Source organism: Mirounga angustirostris, unplaced genomic scaffold (assembly GCF_029215605.1).
Source record: "Mirounga angustirostris isolate CCGP_5_RB_7025 unplaced genomic scaffold, mMirAng1.0.hap1 SCAF_4, whole genome shotgun sequence".
Classification (NCBI taxonomy): Eukaryota; Metazoa; Chordata; class Mammalia; order Carnivora; family Phocidae; genus Mirounga; species Mirounga angustirostris.
Window position 1 is genome coordinate 93,651,154 of NW_026991712.1, and position 17,428 is coordinate 93,668,581.

General features: G+C 45.9%; 1 protein-coding gene across 1 annotated transcript in view; it reads left to right on the top strand.

Annotated features, from left to right (window-relative positions):
• The first annotated feature begins 1,086 nt into the window (after window positions 1-1,086).
• The window catches only part of CASQ2 (calsequestrin 2), a 63,314-nt gene continuing 46,972 nt past the window's right edge, over window positions 1,087-17,428 (top strand). Inside the window, exon 1 of the mRNA XM_045896877.2 lies at window positions 1,087-1,527. Coding sequence (XP_045752833.1) covers window positions 1,294-1,527 — 234 coding nt within the window. The 5' untranslated portion in view covers window positions 1,087-1,293. The remainder of the gene's footprint in view (window positions 1,528-17,428) is intronic.

Here is a 17,428-nt window from a genome sequence, read left to right on the forward strand (position 1 = left end):
ATAGTCATAATTACCCCCATTTGACAAGGGAGGGGGAACTGAGGACCAGAGAGAGTGAGTGACCCCCTCCAGAGTGCATTCAGCCATTAAAAGGCAGATGGGGACTGGAACTCTCTGTCCAAATCTAGGCTTTGTGTACCAGTCAGTCTTTAATGAAGAGGAAAGGGGCAAAAATGATACATTAGGGGTTAAGGTAAAAAAAAAAAATGACAGAGGTACAGAGGTGGTAGCAAAAAATCTAAGAGGGTTCCTGAGGAAGACTGTTGAACTTTTATTTAAAATATTTAAAATTTTATTTTAAGATTTTATTTATTTATTTACTTAGAGAGTTTGTGAGCAGAGGGAGGGGCAGAGGGAGAGAAAAACTCAAGCAGACTCCCCGCTGAGCATGGAGCCAGATGTGGGGCTCAATCCCATGACCCTCGGGATCACAACCTAAGCCAAAATCAAGAGGAACTATGGCCCCAGGTGGGTTGGCAGGAAGGGTGCCCCTATATCCCTCGCTTAGTGCCTGGCAGAGCCACATGGTCATGCATGGCACAGCGGCCAGCCAGGGCCCAGGTCCTAAGAAGAGAGGATGGGAGGCAGGGAAAGGCAGGTGCAGAATGTGAAGCTCACCTCAGGGCTGCACTTGCCTCCTGTGTGAGCAGTGTGCACAGGGGACGAGCAGCCTGCCAGGAGGGAACAGGCTGAATTCTCTCCCTATAGTAATTGAACGAATCTGAAGTCTGGGTGGCCCTGTGTACATGCAGACATCTTTGTTGGCTTGTCCCACTACTGTCCCATCTCTCTCCCCTCTCATTTTCTCTCCCTCCTTCTTGAGTTTCTTTCTCTTCCTTGACCTTGCTGGCCTCCTTATTTCTTGTGCACGCGTTCCCTCCTTCCCTCCTGCCTCCTCCCTTTCCACCACTCTGACAGACTGTATCAGCGAATCCCTCAACAGAGTCATATCTAACTTTTTTATTCATTGCATGATTTATTTTTAGCCTGAAACAACTGCATCCTAAAAATGGAGTTCCTGATGAGACAGGGGCTGGGCCAAGCTATGCGAGGTATCTGGGGCTTGGCCACTCAGCCTGGCCCTCAGTCTCCGCACGCATGTGTCCTGAGCCCACGAGTACTGCTAGTTGGAGCCCAGGCGGTGGGGAGTCAGTCCTCGGGCCCAGGAGGGACAGAGGGGAGGGACCAAATCCGCCTCTCTGCTCCTACTTCTCTCAACCAGTCCCCTGAGAGTCTTCCAGCCGCTTTCCCGTACTCAGTCTTCCTGGGAAAGTAAAACTAAACTTTTCCCAGATGAAGAGAACGCATCTGTTCATCGTGGGGGTCTACCTGCTGTCCTCCTGCCGGGCAGAAGAGGGGCTCAACTTCCCCACGTATGATGGCAAGGACCGCGTGGTAAGTCTCACCGAGAAGAACTTCAAGCAGGTTTTGAAGAAATACAGCGTGCTCTGCCTATACTACCACGAGTCCGTGTCTTCAGACAAAGTCGCACAGAAACAGTTCCAACTGAAAGAAATTGTGCTCGAGGTAAGCAGGGGGCCTGCTGACTACACTGTCCCAGCAAGCACGGGCTGCCCAGGGGCTGGGATGTGGGAACGCGGGTGCGGAGACTCTGTCCTGAAGTCTGGCTGCATTTTAGTCTGGTTTGAATCTGAAGATATTCTTGTTGCAAAGCTGGGCTGTGGGAAGAGCAAAGAGTGGGTCCTGGCTCCAAAAATGGGGCCAATTAGACGTGTTGTACAAGGCACAGTTCTGATTTAAACTCTGTCACATGATGGTCCTCTTGACTTTTCAAGGGCACTAGTCCCAAGCAACTATTTTTCTGAGATAATGTTAAAGCTGTCATCGAAAAGCTTGGCTGAAATGCAATTCAGAGATGATTTGTGGGTTTTAGCCATTGTGCTAACTGCCCCCCTCTGCTCCCTGAAGTTTCCCCACAATCCTGGAGAGACAGGAGGCATTTGACCTTGCTTCTCTCCATGGGTCAGATGGGGAATATCACAGAGTGATCTTCGCCTCTTGTGATTTGGGGTCAGTCAACATTGCACAGCGTACATGTGTGAAGATCTGTAGCTGCACGTTAATTAATGGGGATTTTTTTTTTTTTCCTCAGAAAGTTCTTGGTGTGTGTTCAGGGCAATGCTGAAGTCAGTTCTTATTTTATCTGCATTACATGTTCTGTTTGTAAGCCTGGCACGGGGCCCTGTTCTCTAATCCTTGGTGAATGCCCCAAGGCTGATTGCCGCAGCGCCTCCTGGACAGTGTAAGTTTGCTTAAACTTCAGGAGCACCTGTAAATGCCAGGAATTCTAGTAGTCACCAAGATGCCTTCTCAGCCCCATGCTCAACCCAGGCATAAACCTGGGGACAGGGCTATTTGAAAATCACAGCCGCTTATTAACTAGCACATCAGAAAGCTCAGCTTGATCAAATACTTTGATTGACAGTTACCATATATCAAACACATGTAGATTTGAATCCCCCCCTCCAAAATAGATTCTAATAAATTCCATGAAAACCATCTAAAATACAGTAAAATATCTTTGATAATTTAAAAAGTACTTCAGAATCCTGTCTCCTGATCATCATACAAACACCTATTTTCAGAGCTCTTCTGTATGGTGGCGTGGTTGTTACAGAGAGCTTGGGTTGACGAAGAGCTAAGCACTTTAAAAATATCACCACTACCATCATATTTTTCCTCAGGCTTATCCTGGGGGCTGGAAGTGGAAATTCAGTTCCCTCTGTGGGTTGCAAGCAAAGATAAAGCAGGGACAGTTTTTAGATCTTTGTACTATATGTGGGAACATCAGAGGCTGGAAAAAACCAAGGCGCATAGCACAGCTGCTGCTTAGCCCCTGAAATCCTCACTCACATCATCATCTCTGTTTCAAACTGCCCTACTCAGTTACTGAGAGACATTATTCTGAAAAAGAGTTCATTGAAGTCATAAGGATTCTACCCTATATGCTCATCACTGTCTGGTAGCCTAGAACTCAAAAAGAATGCCAATACAATAATGACCTTCCATTTCTGATTCCCCAGCATATTAAAACACATGCACACACACACACACATACATGCACAAACATACACTTGCACACACATACATGCACACTCCCTCAAGAACGTATCTCCCCCAAAGACCTCGGGCCAAGTAGACCTGAGAAGGGACTTTCCCCTGGGCTCACCATCCCTTCAAACACCTTTGATCCAAGAGTGCCCAGCAGAGACCGATGGGACATAGGTGATGTCCCACAGGCTGTTAAAACTGAAGTGGACAGGGCACCTGGGTGGCTCAGTCGTTAAGCGTCTGCCTTTGGCTCAGGTCATGATCCCAGGGTCCTGGGATCGAGCCCCGCATCGGGCTCCCTGCTCCGCGGGAAGCCTGCTTCTCCCTCTCCCACTCCCCCTGCTTGTGTTCCCTCTCTCGCTCTCTCACTCTCTGTCAAATAAATAAAATCTTTAACAACAACAACAAAAAACTGAAGTGAACATCATTAGGGGGAGAAAGACACAGAACTTGGAGTCAGGAGATCTAGATTTCTATTCTGGCTCTGCCTTTCCTGGGCACATGATATAGGGTAGGTTACTTAATTTCTCTGAGTCTCTTATCTATAAATAGGGAAACAATAATCATCGTATACGTGTAAGAAATAATTAAATAGTAATAATATTTATTGGATGTTTACTGTGTACAGAGACTGTTCTAAGCACTTTGGGTGTTGAATCCTTACAGTATTTCTATGATATAGGCATAGTTCCTATCCCCATTTTACAGAGGGGGACCCTGAGGCACAGAGAGGGTAGGTAAGTTGTCCAGGGTTACTCAACTAGTGCAGGTGAAGGCGGTCTTAGCCCCTGCATTGCAATACTGCTGTAACCAAATGAGGTGATGTTTAGTTAGCTGCTAGATACCCTGTTGAAGATCCTTTATGGAAGAAGGGCAAACAAAAAGCTATAGTGCAAGGGAGTCATTGTAATAGTAGAGCGACTACTAAGGTTCTCTGAGAGCACAAAGAGCAAAAGCCCGGCTCTCTGGCAGAGATGTGGAAGGCATGACAAGGAAGAACTGATTTGTGACAATGAGTAGAATTCACCAGGCAATAAGCAACGGCTGGGGAAGGAACTGTAAGAGCAAGGATTCTGAGAGCACTCAAGTATTTCCCTACCAAATTTTCCTAAAATTTGACCATGAGGGCCTCATTCCTATAGGGTAGGATTTTTGTCCCTACTTGGTTAGGGCCCTATGGGCAAGTCCTTTAAAACGTTCCCAAACACTTGTACCTGCATCTGACCAAGTTTGAGTTCTGAGTAAGAACAAGGTTTGATAAGCGGATGGGAAGTAGGGAAAGAATGTAAGGTCACTAAAAGCTTAGGCAGAAAAAGGGCTAATAAAATGACACCAGGAGGCATCAAGCTCAAACTGCTGTCCAGTTTGGCTGGGTTCTAGCTCTGGAAGGCACCAGAGGTGGTGTGGTCTAGCTCTAGAAGGCACCAGGGGTGATGCAGGGTACATAGTTTGGTGGAGGTGTTCTGTAGAGGCTTGCTGAATGAATGACATGTCAGATGAAATGTTGTCTTTGAGAACCATCTAGATTGTTCTGAACTCTTTACTTCAGAGTTGTGGCTTTGTAGTGATAGGACTCAAGCAGCTGGTAATCCCGATTCCTGGTTGGGCATTTCATCCACAAAATAGCACATACTCACTGAGAAATGTCAGAGTACATGGAAAAGAAAAAGAAAGGTAATAGAAATAGATCCAGAAAGAAACACAGTTCATGTCCTGATACATTTTTCAATGGGTTTGTACCATTTATACGGTTTTGTTTCCTGCTTTTTTCATGTCAATATATTGTGAGTATTCCTGTGTCATTACAGAGTTTTGTATTCTTGACAAACATAATGTTAATGCTGGCCTAGCATTCCGTTGTATGACCATGCATATTTTTTTTTTTGAAGATTTTATTTATTTTTTTGACAGAGAGAGACATAGCGAGAGCAGGAACACAAGCAGGGGGAGTGGGAGAGGGAGAAGCAGGCTTCCCGCAGAGCAGGGAGCCCGATGTGGGACTTGATCCCAGGACCCTGGGATCATGACCTGAGCTGAGGGCAGACACTTAACGACTGAGCCACCCAGGCGCCGGACCATGCATATTTTTAAGACAATTGGCCTATTTTGGGATGTTGACACAATTTTCAGAGTTTTAAAAATCTTAGTTTAGATTTCCGTTGTATGGTTTTAATGGAAATTCTTTGACTTTTTTTTAGCTAGATGGAATTTTTTTCCATAAAATTATCTGCCACTTACATTTTTTTCTCCCATGAATTATTTTTCTGTGCCTTTCCCCCAGTTTTCTATTGAGGTGTCAATACCATTATAAAGCGAGTTGCAATTTTATATGCTGTTTCCTTCAGCTTCAGTCAAGACAGTACACGGAGTTACACCACAGTGGCCAAATTCTATTAGCATCGCAGAACTCAGACCCAAGAGGAGGATCTGCCCAATGATTTCAATTCCTCCTTGCTCTTTTGTTTCTTGCTTCTACTTCCCCCTTGAAACTGTAATGCAATCCACTGCTGCTATCATGTGTTGCAGAGAGAGTCCTCCAAAGTCATCAATCTCTCTTGGGTTGGAATGCTTGAGAGGTGGTATGCTCTAAAACATGGGCTTCCGAATCAGATAGACTTGGGTCTAGTTCCCAAGGAAGAAGTCTGTCTGCGTTCAGGCTCCTTGTTTGTAAGGTGGAGACAGTGGTGGTATGATGATGAGTTAGCATGGCAAGAGCGTGGCTTCAGGCACATGGAAGGTACGTGACAAATACTGGCAACTTGCAGCCCGCGCTCCCCTTTGCAATGACAATTTTAGACACCACCCAGCCTAACCCCATCACTTTACGGACTGAGGACACCAGGCCACTTGCAGAGAGCTTAGGACTGGTAACATGGTGCCATGTTGCTTATTCACAGCCAGCTAAGCCCCAGAGAGCAGGGGGGACTTGCCCGTGCTCACAGATTCTTGATGCCTGCCCCCCATGTGCAGCTTTCCCTCTGATCTCCAAGGCTTTGCTGAGTCTGTGCTTGATACACTCAGCCACTTTGCCCACACCATTAATGAACTAGGCCCCTTCCACATTCTCAGTCATAGTGCAGTCTGTCTTTGAGGGGTGCTTCCAGTTTTCTTCCAGCTCCTTCTAACTTACTCTTTCTCTCCACGGAGACATATGTTAAAGTTCTCCCTCTGGATTGGAAGCTTCCCAAGGGCAACCTGAATTCAAAGGAAACTTGGTAATAGAGGAAGTGGAAAAAGCAAATGGAATCAAATTCATATGGGCAAGGACCAAAATCTGATTGTGAGTCAAAAACACAGCAGGATGAATGATCTGGGGGTGTGACAATGTGGCAGAAATGTACTTGGATGGCAGAAGGAGTCTGAGCGGGCTGTGCATAAGCTATATGGCATCCACATTAGGAATACCTGAGCTCCCTAGAAATTGCATTCTAAACACCCAACCCAGGTATGGGAACTGTTTACTTCTTCCTGCCCTGCCTGCCTTCACAGAGATATTATCCCCAAGTCCAAGGCCCACTTCCTTTCCTCTGCACCACTCCACTTCCAGGAAAACAGCATTCCAGCCTGAATAAGAAGAAAGGAAAAAGGACCAAAACTTTTTCCTAGTGAGCTTCATGCTCATATAGAAATAATGTCTTGCTACCTCAACATCTCTAGAAGGAAAGGAGAAAGGAGACATGCACGGACCTTGGTTGTAGGATCTCTGGACATTCTATATCACATCTCATGTTCAAAGTTGGTACTATTAACTGTGTACGTGTGTTTTGTGGGAGCAACTAAATAGGCCAACCTGTAACCAATATGCATTTATTGGATTAGGAGAAACCATGGGAAATCTTCTCAGGCAAGTTACGGAATGTTTTAGAACATGAAAATAAGTAATGTGAATCCCTGAACAGAAATATCAATTTGTCAAATATCCAGTGCTCTTACCAGACTCTGAGTCATGTTAGCATGAATACATGAATGAATGAGTCAGTGAACAGATGATGAACGAGCTGTGCTTTCCTCATTGTGAACGGTGACCACCGCTTCAGTTGTTTAGGATGAGCTAGGTCCTTTAGATGGGCAGGCAGCCTGGGGTCTTGCAGGAATAACCACACCATCCTGGTAGTTGCATGGCAGGTTGACCCAATGCTCCTGGTATTTTTCAACAGACCTCAGCTAAGGTGCGAGGTCAGAGGCTGCTCCTCAGCGTCCCCCGGTGGAGACCTTCTGTTCTTCCTGCTTAAGGAGGTCTCACTTCCGCTCACCACATAAAAGCTGCTGCCATCCACATACAACCTGCCTGGCGGCTTTCTCCTAGGCCTTCTTAGATACTGAATACAGCATCATCACATAAAATGATTGGAAATGGCCTGTCTACCAGTAGGAAGACAGCTTGTTATGACCAATTTTCCAGTGCTGGTAAGCAGATTATTTTCCAATAATTTTTAATGGTGATTCTGGCACAGATTATTCATTAGGCCCTGTGGGGGGTGGGGAGGCTGGTTCCACCATCCTTAGCAGATCACGAAGCAGAATCCTGGTCAATGTAGGGCTCTGGGTTCTGTCGCTATTTAAGGAAGTCTCTTGATACTGCTGCTCCCAGTCTACCAAGGTCCCTAACAGACTGAGCTCCCTTCTCTATTCAGAACTTAGTCTCCTAATCAATTTGCATATCAGTGAAATCTCTTTGGCTGGGAGTGAGTGACACAACCTCTTTAGACCCTGCAGTATGCCCAATGTCATTGACATGACTCTCGTGGATTTTCTGAGCATGGCCGTCCTCTTATATCCAACCTCAGATGAGGGAGCCATGCTCAGGAAAAGCAGACAACTGGAGCTCAGAGTGCCTGAAATTCTCTTACACTTGCTTTTTGATCCAGAGCAAGTCATGGCTAGGCACCTCATTTCACTCATCTATTAAACCAGTCATGTAGTTTCTATCAGTGAGTTAAAAGACTTAAATGAAAGCACGTGAATAAAAATTTCTTATAAAATTATAAAAAGCTGTACACGAATCAGATATTATTTTGTTATGCTGATTGCTATTTAGGAGATTAATCTATGTAGAATGCCTAAACCAGAGCCTGAAATATGCCCAGTGCTTATCAAATGCTCATTCTCTTCACCTGTTGCTTGAAATTCAGACCATGTTCTTGGCCAGTTGTACTAGTTCAGCTGTACTGGAATCACCAAGAGTTTTTAAAAAATACTGGCTACTGGGTGCGCCTGCATGGCTCAGTCAGTTGAGCCTCCAACTCTTGGTTTTGTCTCAGGTCATGATCTCAGGGTCCTGAGATTGAGCCCTGCATCAGACTCTGCTCAGAGGGGAGTCTGCTTGAGATTCTCTTTCTCCCACTTCCTCTGCCCTACCCCCCACCCCCCATTCACATGTGCACTCTTCCTCTCTCTCTCTCTCTCAAACTTAAAAAAAAAATACTGGTACCTGGGTCTCCTCCCCCCAGATACTGATTTAATTGGTGATGGGGTAACGGATGAATCCAGGTACTACAGTTTTTAAAAGCTCCGTGGGTGATTCTCATGTGCAGTCAAGCTTGTAGACACTTGAGACTTGATGCTCAGAATGCAGACCCCAGAGCAGGGGCAAAGGCATCACCTGGGTGCTCATTACATTTAAATGGGATCCTCCAAGCGATTCATAGGCATGTTAAAGTTTGCAAAGCACAGCTGTGATCTCTTGGGCTAGAGAAATTTTCCAGATGACCAGAATCATGTTACAACTACTTGATCTTTGGTCTGTTGACTCTCTCAAATGGTGTTGGAGCTGTTAGCATACCTCTGGTTTGAATTGTGGGCATAAGTTGGTTCTGGGCTGTGGGGGTTCAGGTCTGCTCTAGGGCCAAACAAGCCTCTTAGTATTCTCCCACTGTCCCCTCTCACAGCTAGTGACTAACATCTTGGACCTCCTCAAAAAGGGATGTTTGGGCCCATGGGAAGACTTACCCTACTTCTTTTGTCAGGGTACAGGATACGCCTTCAGAAGGGAAAAAACCATCTATTTGGTTGCTGTGTCACATTGCCCTTTTCCACAAAGAAATGACAAATCTGAGACCGTGGAGAATATGGGATACTAAGTTAACGTGTTTGACAGGAAACTATGGGAAAGCTGTTTAGAGCAAACTAGTGTTCTATAGCGTGAGACAACCCTATGACCACCCAAAGGGAAATATTCATTCTTTCATTTATCTATCACATATTCATACCTGCTTCCTTACAAGATGCAGATGAGGGGTGCCTAGGTGGTTCAGTCCGTTAAGCAGCTCATTCTTGGTTTCATCTCAGGTCATGATCTCCAGGTCCTGGGATCAAGCCGGGGTCGGGCTCCGAGCTCAGCGGGGAGTCTGCTTAAAGATTCTCTCTCTCCCTCTCTTCCCTCTCCCTCTGCTCCTCCCCCTGGCTCATGTGCTCGTTCTCTTTCTCTCTCAAATAAATAAATAAATCTTTTTAAAAAAACCAAAATGCAGATGACATGGCTCCCTATAGCTAAAGAGATGTTCTTTTATTAATGCTAAGAACTCACTTCCTTTAATTCTTTGCTTAAATGACACTTTATGAAAGAAGTTATTTCCCTGACCTCCATAGCCCACTCTCCAAGGACTCCTTTTAACCTCTCTTCCCTACTCTGTTTTTCTCCATAGCGCTCGGCTGACGCATTGCCCATTGTTTGACACCCTTACAGAATGTAAAATCCACAGAGGCAAAAGCAAAGTGTTCTCTTCATTGCTGTATGCCAGCACCTACGTTAGCGTCTGGCTCATGGTGGGCACTCAGCAGTGTTTGCTGAGTGAATGTTAAATGAACAGAAGAGAAGAAGGAGAAGGGAGATAGCACTTACTATGAATTTACCATAAACCATACCCAATATGGGCGCTTTATATATATTATTTTACTTAATTCTTACAGCATTTTTTCACAATGTATGCAAAGAAATTATCCCAAAAGTTAAGTAGAAATTGCCCAAAGTCACAAAGCTATAAAATGGCAGAGGAGGAATCAGGACTTGAACTCATATCTATTTGGTTCCAAATGACATGTTCCTTCCATGACACCAAGGAACAGCTGAAAGGGATTGCTTTGTGTTTGTAAGCAGTGCCAACTTACAAAGGGACAAGTGTCTTTAATTTGTATTCTGGATTTTCACCCACACTTGAGCAACATTTAAGTGTACAGTTGGACTATGTTGTACCGAAATGACCAGTGTGAGCAAATGGGCTAATGCTTCACACCTACTTAGGATTTAATAGAAATCCAGCAAAACCTGGATGGATGGATGGATGGATGGATGGATGGATGGATGGATGGATGAAAAGAGAGAGAAGGAAAGACAAGCAATTATAAATCTATTGCCTATATCAAAAATATATTTCTCCTGGATCTCTTTTTAAAGTTAAATTAATTTAAAAAAGCATTGAGTGGAAAGGCATAAAATTAGGTTGACTGTCAGATTCAGGGATGTTTTTGTCATCTTGATTCGTCCCACTGAAAAATGGGTAAAACTGATTTTTTTTTTAAAGATTTTGTTTATTTGACAAAGAGAGATACAGCGAGAGAGGGAACACAAGCAGGGGGAGTGGGAGAGGGAGAAGCAGGCTTCCCGCGGAGCAGGGAGCCCGATGTAGGGCTTGATCCCAGGACCCTGGGATCAGGACCCGAGCCGAAGGCAGACGCTTAACGACTGAGCCACCCAGGCGCCCCTAAAACTGATTTTTTTTAAACCACAGGACACTCAATCTCAAGTATATATCCAGCACAAGCAGAAACCTCTGGGCTCTGTAAGGCTGACCCTGCCTTCAGACCTATTTAGCACTGGCAATTGTCCCTACGATTGCATTTCTAAACCCCAAGAGAGAAAGGCAAAATGAACTTGCTGGAGTCAAGTAAATCTACAGATGGAATGATGTGGGAGCCGTGGGCAGAGAATAGCAACTCACACAGGATTCAGGTATTTCTTCCAACTGTTCACTGCCCAAAAATGGCAACCTCCAAACTTGCACCTGCTGCCCTCTGTAAAATCAGATGAGGTCAGGCTTATTTTGGTTTGGCTTTGGGAAAGAGTCCTCCCCTAGAGCCAGTGCTCTCTCAGATGATGTGTACCCATGCCCACTCTGAAACTGCAGATCTCCCTAGAGCCCAAGTGCCGCCCAAATATCTGATGAGAGTTTACTGTGCACTTCCCAGGGGCAGATGGTGGAAAGATAGAAGTGCTATTAGAAGATCATGGCTTGAATTGATGGAAGGAGATTAATTCTCCTTCCACCTAGAGAATTAATAGAGATTTTACAAGATGGAAAACACACTATTGATTCAGAAGTTTTTAGACCACTGGAACTTTCTTCTCTCACTCTAATACTGGATTCCAAACAGGGTGTCTGGCCATGATATCCATTAGGTAGACCTTCTACCAATGTTATACATTTTTTAAGTGGAGACCTGAGATACCATGAAAGTCACCACTATAAGGCTATTATAAGGTAAAGCAGTAAGATAAAAAGTCAGAAATAAAATGTTTCAGAATCACACGGTTTTTCTTTAAAAACAGCAGCCCAACTCTCTTGTAGTTTGAGCTTCACTGGTTGGTCTAGAGGATTTTTGTATCATTAACAGCTCAGCCTTAGCATCTAAAATGACTTCTTCCACCAAGAAAGCCAGCCCTCCAAAGTACCGAGTCTGTGCCACAGAGCCTCGGAGGCTCCCTCTTCTATCAACTGAATGTGATTTTATCCGGATAAGCTGTTTCTGTTTGGCCCGCCATGCAGGAAGATGGCCAGCGCGCCATCTTGCAGTGTGCTGGGCTGGGTGGGCCAAAGCTGCTTCTGAGTGCCCGCAGAGCCTGTTCCAGGAATGCCTGCCGCCCCACGCCAGGCAGGCCTCTCCTTACCATCTGCTGTGTGCTGGGCAGGGGGGCAGACCAGGCGAGCCAGCAGGTACTCCCTCACACGCTCACCTGCCTCTACTTCACACCGACACGCACAGCCAATGTGGCTCAGGACACCAAACGGATCTGACCACACACTCCCGATTTATTTATGAAGGAAACAGAGAGCATCCCCCAGATTTACAGGAAAAAGTGAATGCGATGCTCAGTATTGCCTGACAAAGAAGCACACGCTTTGGAGTGAGACCCACCTGGTTGCGGTCCTTGCAGTTGCGTGTGATCACAGGCAGGTCCCTTGGCTCCTCCAGGCTTCCTTGTAACAATACCTTCAGCACAGAGTCTTACAGAGAGAAAATAGGTGATGTGTAAAGTGAGTGGCACATGTGTGGTGCCCAGTAAAGGGCTGTTCTTGAGATTCCTGTGTACGCAAAAGCATGTCGCAAGCTCCAGCTAGCCCCACGCGCTGGATGTCCGCGGTTCGTTGTCATTAGTGGATGCCATCAAAGTAAATCGTTGTCATTAGTGGATGCCATCAAAGTAAATACTGGTCACACATTTCATAAAGTTCAGCCAAGCAGGGACAGGCGTCCCTTCTACTTTTCATGGCACACTGCGGGAGCAGCAAGTCAAGAGCTCCTGGTCTTGTCATTGTTTTACATTGAAGAGGCCTTTCTATTAGCTGAAGCACCCTCTGCCTTTTTTCTTTTCCTTTTTTTTTTTTTTTTAAAGATTTTATTTATTTATTTGATAGAGAGGGAGAGCATGAGTTGGGGAGGGGGGCAGAGGGAGAAGAAGCAGAATCCCCCCAAGCAGGGAGCCCAACACGGGGCCAGATCCCAGGACACTGAGATCATGACCTGAGCCAAAGGCAGACACTTAACAGATTGAGCCACCCAGGCGCCCCCTTTTTTTCCTTTTCTTTTTCTTTTTTTTTTTTGATAAGGTGCACCAACCTATGGCAGGTTTAGTTAAAAAAGTGCTGATCTCTCCCTGGCTCCAGGAACGTAGTGACTTACTTTGTGGGACCCTTGAGACAGGCTGAGGAGGGGGCTACCAGAAGAAGTCAGGTTTGGGGCTGCCAGACGACATTTTCACCACCTCTCGGGCACAGAACTCTGCTGAGAAAAATGGTAAGGGGCACGGTCTGGTCCCATGTCAGCCAAAGCCATTTAAAAAAAAAAAATTCCATTGCAATAATGCTTTCAGCATGAAAAGGAAAAAACCTGACCTTTCTCATTCAGCCAGTTTGGACATCGCAAGATGCTACATGATAAAAGATTGGGATTGTATGTTAGAGACCGTTGTAAAGCAGTGGGTCTCAGTGTGTGGGCCTGGGACCAGCATCACCAAGGACGTATTTCTTGTCATAAATGCAAATGCTTGGGTCCCATCGCAGACCTGCTGAATCAAAAACTCTGAGGTGGGCCCAGGAATCTGTGTTTTTACAAGGCTTCCCTCCAGGTAATGCTGAAACCACCAGGTTAGTGTTACGGGGTTGCCCCAAGTGAATTCGGAAGGAACAAACATTCCCTAAGCACTTGCTTCCATGCTACTTCTACAAGAATTAGATCTCATTTTTAAAGATTATTTATATATGTATGTATGTATGTATTTATTATTTGATAGAGCACGCGCGAGAGAGAGCACGAGTAGGGGGAGTGGCAGGCAGAGGGAGAGGGAGAAGCAGACTCCTCGCTGAGCAGGGAGCCTGATGTGGGGCTCGATCCCAGGACCCTGGGATCATGACCCGAGCTGGAGGCAGATGCTTAACGACTGAGCCACCCAGGCACCCTAGATCTCATTTTTAGATTAGAAAATTGAGATCAGAGAAGTTGGGACCTGCTCAGAGTCTCAGTAGCAGAGCCAGGATTTGGCCAGGGGCCTCTCTGAGCCCAGGTGCACAGAGAGGAATGTAATGGATGAGAGCCTGGACTCTGGAGCCACAGGGTCAGGCTGGAACCCAGCTACGTTACGCAAGTGCTGTGTGGCCTTAGGCAAGTTGGTTGACCTCTCTATGCCTACATTTCCTCATCTACAGACTTCTGCTTTTGTGGGTTTTGAGAAGATCCAATAAGATAATCCATGTAAGGGACTGGAGCAGTATCTGGCGTATAGTAAACACCCAATGGGTGCTATTTTTATTATTGTTACGCTGCTTCTCAACATGGTGGAAAGAACACACAGCTTTGGTCCTTGGGTCTCTTCCCTGGCATTGACCAAAGACGGAGCCTAAGAGTGCCAGTAGAAACAATCAACAGTCTCCCTCTTCCCCAAAGCTCTCCTGGAGGCCACCCATTCCAGCCTCCAGAGGCCCCAGTATTTACTCCCATCTCATAAAATAGGTGTTCCACTCCCTCGCCTGCCTCTTGCATGAGACCATCACGTGCCAACGCCCAGCTATACATAGCCCGGGCCTCATCCGAGGGTGGCAGAAAGTGACAGATTACTGGGGATAAACGTCAGCTCTCCAGTTCCAAGGGAGGACACGCAGTTGTTGAATTACTTGACATGTCGCCAGATGGTATCAGGGACAGTGGGTGAAAACAGTGTGCTTCTTGGCTTACATGGAAAAAGCAGGATTGTAGCCAGGGTATTTTTAATGACCGGCCTGAGGGACATTCACTTTGAGCAAAGATCTGTGACATTTTTTACCCAGGCTCCTCAGTCCTCGATTTTGTGCAGATTCTTGACCCTGCAGAAGGTACCCCTCCCCCAACACTCAGTTCCCTTTAACGGAACCACCCATGCCTTCCCCACCTTCCCTCTGACCATGAGATGTGGTACCAATGTAGCTTTCTTCAGTCCATTCCAGGAGTTGAGGAGTGCCATGAAGGGACTGCACTTGGAGGGACAAACACGGGGCCCCTGATGGTCTGCATCTGCTGTCCCAAGGCCCAGAGAGTGGTCACGTGGCCCTTGGGACGTGCCCCCTAGTGCTGCTGGATGACTCTCTCCTGCCTTTCATGGGCAGACTTCTTGAACCAGTGATCCACACCTGCTCTAACATGTCCTTGCCACCCACTCAACTGCTTAACTCCCAGGGCTTTGGCTTTTGGCCCAGCTTTTCTCTAAAAGGTCACCAGTGACTTACCAGTCCTGAAAGGAGAGACCTCGTGGTGGTCCCACTGTCCGTGACTCCCTGCAATACTTGATCCAACCACCTGCTCCTTCTCGAGCTTCTCTCCTGCCGTGCCTTTGGAGTCACCACACTATGTTCCCTGCCCTCCTCCGATTTCTGCCCCCCCACTCCTCCCTGCCTCCAGGGCATGCTTCCGCCCTGTGGTTTTCTCACACACTGGCCTTCCTGAAGATGCCACCTGCCCTTATGCCCCCACCTTTCACCTCCACGGCTCCGTTTGGGACCTCTCCCCCTGAGCGCCAGGTTGGCACCTCCAGCGCTTGACTGGATTTTGATTGCCATGAACACATTGCATCTAAATCCAAGCTGAGAACTTCGCCTCCGGTTCTGGCATGCCCCCCTGATGTCACTGTTTTGTCCTTCAGTCTGTTTCCTGGCCTCCTCTTGCCTCCTCTTTTTGTGAGGTCTCCGTCCCTTCTCTCTCCATAGCCACTGAAGAGTTGTCAGTCTGACTGACTCTCCACTTGTAACATCACCTCCCACGTTGCATCCGTCCCCTTGCCGCCGCCTCAGTCTGAGACCAGTCGTCTTCCATTCAGACAATGGCATCAGCCTCAACTGGTCACCTTTCCTTTCCAGTCTCCTTCCTGTCTGTCTGGTCTATGCCCTCAGATGGACCCTCCTCAAACTCCAATTAGCTGTATTGTTCTCCTACCCAAATACTTCCAGCTCAGAACCGCTCGTCCTCATACTCAAATCCTTTACCCTCTTTTTCTCGTGTGCCTTAAATACACTACTCCATTCAGCACCCTCAAGTAAGCTCTCTGCTCAAGTAAGCCAGCCTGTTCTATACCCATCCTGCACATCTGCATCTCTAAACCTCCGCTCTGCCATCTTGGCTTCCTGAGACGCCCTCGCTGCTGGCCTCTGCCTATCCATGTGCTGCTCCTTGGTCAAGGTCTAAGGGGCCTCTCCTCTCCCAAGCAGTCTCTTCTTGTATTCATTCATTTCCTTGAGAAACTAATTGTGTTTTTAGTTACTGCAAGGTAGTGGTGTGGCTCCAGCTCTTCTGATTTTTCAAGGAAAGCCAGAAATCTCAATTTCCATGTGAAATTGCTTAATTTAAAAATTTTTACACCATGCTGTAAAGATGGTACCTACCAGAGGCACATAGTACCTTAAAATTACAATTTACAGACTACTTCATGTGCAACATAAATATGAAATAGTAATACATTCAGTGTACAGAGACAAAAGAGAGTAACAATTCTACTTTCAGGATAGGTTTTGGGTCTATAAAAGTAGATTTTCTTGCAAATCAGGAGTTGAATGTTCATCCTACGAATTTGGGATTTAAATGACAGCACAAAAATATGGCAGTGTTCATCACTTTTTCATTTTACAGGTGAATTTAGTGATATAACATTTCCATCAGTTAATGTAACCAGATGACTTTAAAATCTTCTTTAAAAAAAAAGATTTTATTTATTTATTTGAGAGAGAGAATGAGAGAGAGAGAGAGAGCATGAGAGGGGGGAGGGTCAGAGGGAGAAGCAGACTCCCCACTGAGCAGGGAGCCCGATGCAGGACTCGATCCCGGGACTCCAGGATCATGACCTGAGCCGAAAGCAGCCGCTTAACCAACTGAGCCACCCAGGTGCCCAAAATCTTCTTTTTTTTAAATTTTATGAAAATATTCAATGAAACAAATTTATTTATTTATTATTTGTTTGTTTGTTTGTTTGTTTATTTTAGAGAGGGAGGAAGAAAGGCGGTGGTAGGGGCAGAGGGAGAGAGAGAATCTTAAGCAGGCTCTGCACCCAGTATAGAGCCCAACTTGGGGCTCCATCTCACAGCCCTGAGATCATGACTGGAGCTGAAATCAAGAGTCAGAGGCTTAACTGACTGAGCTACCCAGGAGCCCCTCAGTGAAACAACTTTTATTGAGATATAACTGACATACAATATTGTATTAATTTTAGGTGTACAACATAATGATTTGATGCATATGTATATTGTGAAATGATCCACCACAGTAAGTTTACCTAACACATCCATCACTGTACATAGTTACTAATTTTTTGTGTGTGATGAGAACATTTAAGATCTATTCTCTTAGCAACTGTCAGACATACAATACAGTATTACTAACTATACCCATTATGCTGTATTTACATCCCCAGGACTTATTTTTCTTAGAGCTGGAAGTTTGTACCTTTTGACCCCCTTCATTCATTTCACCCACCCCACCACCACCTCTGCCAACCACTCATCTGTTCTCTGTATCTACGAGTTCAGTTTTGTTTTGTTTATAGATTCCACAATTCAAATCAGATCATACTAAGGGCAAGGAACTAATATTTTTTGAGATCCATTCTGGTCAGGTACTCTAAAGG